General features: G+C 40.9%; 1 protein-coding gene across 11 annotated transcripts; it reads left to right on the top strand.

The window, feature by feature from the left end:
* Window positions 1-834: 834 nt before the first annotated feature.
* LOC100272270 (uncharacterized) lies at window positions 835-2,690 on the top strand. 11 transcript variants are annotated; one of them, XM_008652804.4, is made up of 5 exons: window positions 949-1,105; window positions 1,214-1,347; window positions 1,488-1,505; window positions 1,634-1,729; window positions 2,142-2,690. In XM_008652804.4, the coding sequence occupies exons 2-5, from the start codon at window positions 1,228-1,230 to the stop codon at window positions 2,472-2,474; spliced, it is 567 nt and encodes a 188-aa protein (XP_008651026.1). In that variant the 5' UTR covers window positions 949-1,105; window positions 1,214-1,227; the 3' UTR covers window positions 2,475-2,690. The 11 variants fall into 11 exon arrangements, with proteins under 11 accessions (XP_035816299.1, XP_020395932.1, XP_008651029.1 ...); XM_035960406.1 differs by lacking the exon at window positions 1,488-1,505 and having other exon boundaries at window positions 835-1,148; window positions 1,238-1,347; window positions 2,163-2,690; XM_020540343.3 differs by lacking the exon at window positions 1,488-1,505 and having other exon boundaries at window positions 838-1,105.
* The last annotated feature ends 3,669 nt before the right edge of the window (window positions 2,691-6,359 follow it).

Genomic DNA, 6,359 nt, shown 5'->3' with positions numbered 1-6,359 from the left:
GACCACACTTGGAGGACAGCGTTGTCACTATCCTCGCAAGCCGCTCGGGACTATCGGCTGATTACTCTGGTGGCGGCAAGGTGGAGAGGAGAGGAGAGGAGCAAGAGGCGGCGGCTAGGTATTGGTGCTGCCCAAGCCACCACATTGAAGACGATGTGGATTAAATTTGTTGTTTCTCATTCGACATATGAAATACATTTATGCAAGTTACATGATAGACACGTTGAAATCGTGTACAACGTCCAATTTAAACGGAGCATAAACCATTGTACAAGTTTGAAATGGGTTCGAACAAGTATCTTATTTAAAAAGATCAACCTATATAATATATATAAAAATAGCAGCAATCGCACAACACCTAACTAGTAAATATATTATGGCCTCGTTTGGTTAGAGTAACTAAAGGTTAGTCCTTGGTTTTTAATCGTATTTAGTCTCTTTTTACCAAACGGGAAAGATGTGTTAAAAGGGACTAAAGAGCAATTTTTCCACTTGTTATCCTCACTTTTTCCACGGTCTACAACAAACAAGGCAAAAGTTATTTTAGTCTTATTATATTGCATATAATATGCTGAGAATCTATTTAGTCTCTGTAACTAAATATGATCGGGACTAAAATTTAGTCTCTGTACTAAACTTTAGTTCTAGTACTAATACGGTACCTATGTCATGCAATTTAGCAGTTGTCCCTGTTCTGCCGCTGTTCCTGCCGCTGAATATGACCGCCTGACCTGTTGCCACGAGAGGTTTGACCGCTGGACCTGACCCGTGTGCCGTGTGCGCTGCTACTGCTGGACGAGTAAAAGAAGACGACCCATGAGAAACTCGCACCACGCGATCAGATTCGAGCCAACCGCATCAGGTCCGACCCGAGCCCGGACCGCGTCGTTGTGGACGCAGGGCCCACGGCCAGCTAGCGATACTTGCCGGGCCCCACGCGTTCTCTCCACTTCCTCCTGACCTTTTTGAGTCTCTTCTTCCACCCGGCGGCAGCGGGCAGCGCAGGCGAGCAGACCAAGTCGCCTGCAGAGTGCAGACTGCAGATACAGTCCGTGCTCTGACGGAGCAACAGGAGAAGCAGAGCGAGCCGAGGCGGAGTCGACAGGCGAGTGGTTCCACCGACCGTCTCCCCTGCCGCAAGCGAACGGGTGAGCGGGGCGCCGTGGATCTGATGTCCCTTTGAGATTCTACTCTGCTTCTGTTCTCCCTACAGCTTGGTGCCTTATCATGGAGGAAGCGGGGAGGGGCTGCGGCTTGCTCAAGGTGGTTGTGACGCACGGCCGGAACCTAGCCGTCCGGGATTTCACGTCCAGCGACCCCTACGTCATCGTCCACGTTGCCGACAAGGTGAGTTCAATTAAAAGAAGAGCGAAATGAAGGATTTATGCTGCCTGCGCCTGAATCGCTAGCAAAGAAACTAGTATCAATTATGCTGACACAGCAATAATGTTAATGTCTGTCTTGGGGTGCTGATTTTGGAAAGTCAGCTTGATCTACTGGTCCAGGTGGTTATTCATACTTAAATAAATTGTACCAAATTAAGTGTCTTAATTGTCATTTCTTCTAGGAGTAGTATAATATATAACACCTGTCTGTCTCTTCCTTCGCTCCTTTCTTTTCTTGTACCATGCAGACCACAAAAACAAAAGTTATCAACAGTTGCCTCAATCCAGTTTGGAATGAAGAGATGACATTCTCCATGAAAGAACCAGTAGGAATAATCAAATTTGTAAGTTTCTATGCCGACGAATTCTACTCTCGTCAAAAAAGCAGGATTCAGGACCTGTTTGGATCAGTACACTAACTGTCCATGAATATGGATCAATACACTAGCATTGACAATCTGAAATCTGTGGTGAATTTTCTTGTTCCTTTTTCTCAGTTTTCGGTCTCTCTGAATTCAATACATTAACTGTCCATGGACTGAAATCTAGATCTCTAAACTTGCCAAATTAATACACTGCCTATGTTATGTGTTTGCTTACGTGACCAACATGGACACCGATCAGTGGGCTCAATATTGTGATAGCAATTGTTCTCACAGCGATCGAAGGAAATGTTTGCAGTTAAAGTGAAAAAATAATAGTATGACACTTCTATTACTTAACAATATTAAGCCCACGGATCTGTTTCCTGAACAGAACGACCATCACCTTTGGCAGGAGGTGTTCGACTGGGACCGGTTCAAGTACGACGACAAGATGGGCCAGGCTTTCCTGGACCTGCAGCCTGTGGCGGCGGCAACCAAGCTGCGGAGGGCGCTGCGGCTCACAGCTGGCGAGACCAACCTGCGGAAAGTGAACCCGGACGCCGACAACTGTCTGCTCTCAGATAGCTTCGTGACGTACGCCAACGGGGAGGTCGCGATAGATGCTAGGCTGCGGCTGCGTGAGGTCGAGTCCGGCGAGCTGTTCGTCACTATAAAGTGGATTGAACCTGACAGCGCCAACACTGGAAAGCAAGCGGATCACTAGCTAGCGATGCATTTTGCTTGCAGCACTGCAAATATGTAATATGACCTGATGTGGGCTGATTTATGAGGATTTTTTTTAAATCGTATATTTTTATTATCAATTACAATGTAGAAGGTGTTGTATGAGAATTTGAGATGCATCATGTCGGTCATCCAGTGCCCGACGTGTCACCTATTAGCAGCGGCTATCCTATAACAACGCATGTTTTAGACATTACTTTGTTTACGTAATCTACGGTGTAAATTTAATATTTTACACGATCGATTGTGGATAGCCTTAAACTCTATACATCTGCTCTTATCTATATACACTAACCAGTTATTCATACTTTGCTACAATTTTTATATATCATATAAATATATATTAAGATATTTATTTAAATGTAATTATTCTTTTATTTATAAACACTAATGTATGTGTGGTCTGGTGGCGTGGGTTCAAATGCTCGCTCTTCACTATTTTTGCAGTAGCTGGATGCACGAGCAGTAGCTGAGAGAGCACTGCACGAGTGCTAGGCATGGGGCCCATAGGGCACGCCACCGAGGCGGGGCGCCTTGGGAGAGAGAACCAGTCGAGACGTGTGGGGTGGGCCCAAAATGTCAGCGCGGAGGATAAAGTCGTAGTAGCATCAAATATCCACATTAGGTTCTTAATAGTGTAGTATAGTTTTTATTACTTACCTTTACAAAATTCTTTCTATACGTACATGACGTTTCCAACCATTCTCCCTATACACTATAACTCACTTATTAATATTTATTTATTTATTTTTATTAAAAAATCATACTACTACCATAATACACTTCCTCCATTTTTTTATTTATCGCGTTTTAGTTCAAAAATAAATTAGCGGGCGACAAATATTCGAGAACAGAGAGAGTACATAATTAACATGTTATGTGACTTAAATATGATTAATATGGCAAATAAATGACATAATTCAAGCATAGAGGAACATAGCGCTCCCCTTATATATATATATATATATATATATATATATATATATATATATATATATATATATATATATATATATATATATATATATATATATATAGGGACAAGGTAATGGAAGCCCAGGGTTTCCATTAATACCAGGAAGCCCCAGCCAGGTATACTCCCGCGGCGATCAGATGCGCGTTCTGGCTCAGATGTATTCCAGCGTAAAACGTGGACCAAAGCAGCGTAAATGGGTACTAATTTTAGCGTAAACCGTAGATCTGTTTCGTAAGTGCGAATGAGCCCGGAAATTACGACGTGAAAATCGCGTGCGTCCGATCATGCGTGGGTTATGGCACATGTGGATTTCAACGTAAAACGTAAACCAAAACAGCGTAAATGAGTACAGATTTTAGCATAAATCGTAGATTTGTTTCGTAACGGCGATTGGGCCGGAAATTACGGCGTGTAAATCACGCACGTCCAATCATGTGTGGGTTCTGGCATGGGTGGATTTCAGCGTAAAACGTAAAACAAAATAGCGTAAATGAGTACGAATTTTAGCGTAAATTGTAGATTTGTTTCGTAACAGCGATTGGGCCGGAAATTACGGCGTGTAAATCACGCACGTCCAATCATGCGTGGGTTCTGGCACGGGTGGATTTTAGCGTAAAACGTAAAACAAAACAACGTAAATGAGTACGGATTTTAGCGTAAATCATAGATTTGTTTCGTAACGACGATTGGGCCAGAAATTACGACGTGTAAATCACGCACGTCCAATCATGTGTGGGTTCTAGCACAGGTGGATTTTAGTGTAAAATGTGAACTAAAATAACATAAATGAGTATAACTTTTAGCGTAAATCATAGATCTGTTTCGTTACAGCGAATGGGACCAAAAATTACGACGTGAAAATCGCGCGCGTCCGATCGTGTGCAGGTTCTAGCTCGAGCAGATTTTAACAAAAAATGTGAATCAAAACAGCGTAAATGAGTATGAATTTTAGCGTAAATCGTCGATATGAGGGCAAAAAATTGTAAACGTGGGTTATTTGAAGGTGAGCGTTAGAACATGAGACATGTACGTTTACCAAATAATAAAATGAATTGCATCTTCAACATGTCTTGCAGCTTCAACAGCTCTTACCATTCTTTCGCATGATTTTCATCAACTTTACTTCCATATTTAGAGTTAGCGTCCAGAGTCTCTCCTATAGTACCAGCTACAGTAGATTGCACATATGTCTCAGCACTTCAAAAATAATACGTTGATTTTCGTCGTGCTTCCTCTTCATCATGAAGTGACTTTGCTAACCTTTCCCTCTCTAGTAGCGCCTTTGCAAGTTATGAGGACAAGAAATCCTTCCCCTTTGTAGAAGACTATAAACTCATTGTTTCTTGAAAGCATCACAACGCCTATTAATTTCTGGTGGATTGAAAAATAACATTAGCTATGAATCATTAGTTCACTACACGACCTACCTCAAAACTTGAGCAAATGGATAAGTGAAGAGAAAACCAGGAATATCAGATTGTTTTCTATAACAGGGAGCCAAATGTAAGCATTAATGTTTTGGTTCATAATCAACGTTCCACATGACACAATTTGTCATCGCTTTAATATTTCATAGAAACTATGATTTTTTCATGCAAAATCAGCGAGAATATTTTATTGATCAAGAGCCCAAATGCGTACATATGCATTAATTCTCATTTAGTAAAACTAAGAAGTAAAATACAAACTTCAAGTTGAATAAAATGGATGAATATGACAGTCGCAAAAGAAGCCATAGAAGGACTCCAAATCTGTAATGTGTTGTTGCTAGTGATCAATTAACACTTCTAACTAGGATATAAATTTTTACATATGCTACCCAAACTGTACAAAATCTAACAAGGGACACTTTCTGTACTTACTTTAATATCTTCGACATCCTCTCACTGGTGGTAAGCTATACTCCTCTCTTCAAAGCAATTTTAGCAATAGAACTTTTCTCCCACAACTTTACCATAGCATTAGCTAAGCCTTGGAGTTGTCTGCTTCATCCTAACACCCATTAGTAAGGATGAAATTAATACAGCGTAGTACAATGGATTGCCAAGTTCATAGTTTAACTAAAGCATAAGTGAATAACATAAATTACCATAGCAAAATGAAAAGGCAGACATCGGGCAAGACAACGTAAATTGGTAGTTCCCCTTCAGCCAAAAGATGGTCGGACACCATACGACAGAACTCTGAAAGGGGGCTTTTAACCTGGCATGGTTGCAGGCATCTACTGGTAACAGGTCAGATCTAGGCCAGTCAGTGTATCTTGGCAGCGACAACGAAGTCGAGGGGTCATCCCCTACCGTCAGATAGCAAATCAAGTATTGTTCCGCAAACTAGTTCAAACAGCATTAACAGGGGACATATAAATTAAAAAGATTTGTATGGCAGCTGGAATATAACTATCAAATTACTGACATGTTCAACACCTTGTAGAGGACACTGGCAAAAGCTCATGTCTTCCATTAAAGTTTCTTTCCACTTCTATGTGCCACCATTGGATCTTATGCCATACCAACACCACCAAGAACTCGTTGATTTTGCAGTAAAATTTGAACCTTCAAAGGTAGAAACACAATTGACTTCTTTTATAAAAAATGATTAACTATTGAAATATTGCTATGATGCTCAACGTCTTGGATTTGGATCAAGGATTCTTGGTAATAACCTCTTGGTAGGAAAAGGTGTCCACGGTGCAAATGTAAATTCTGCATTTGATATCTACCAGGAAAAGAAGGGTAAAGTCAAATAAGCATGAAAAAATGAACGTGTATTTGACAGGCCACAGATCAAATGGAAAATATTTAAATAAAAATAGGTTCACTTTATAATTATATGTTTACTAATATAATTTCATACCAAGAACAGGTAGTGCACCTCTAACAAAATTGTAAC

Source organism: Zea mays, chromosome 7 (assembly GCF_902167145.1).
Source record: "Zea mays cultivar B73 chromosome 7, Zm-B73-REFERENCE-NAM-5.0, whole genome shotgun sequence".
Lineage (NCBI taxonomy): Eukaryota > Viridiplantae > Streptophyta > Magnoliopsida > Poales > Poaceae > Zea > Zea mays.
The sequence above is the reverse complement of the archived record's forward strand: the minus strand, read 5'-3'. Positions and strand labels throughout refer to the sequence as shown.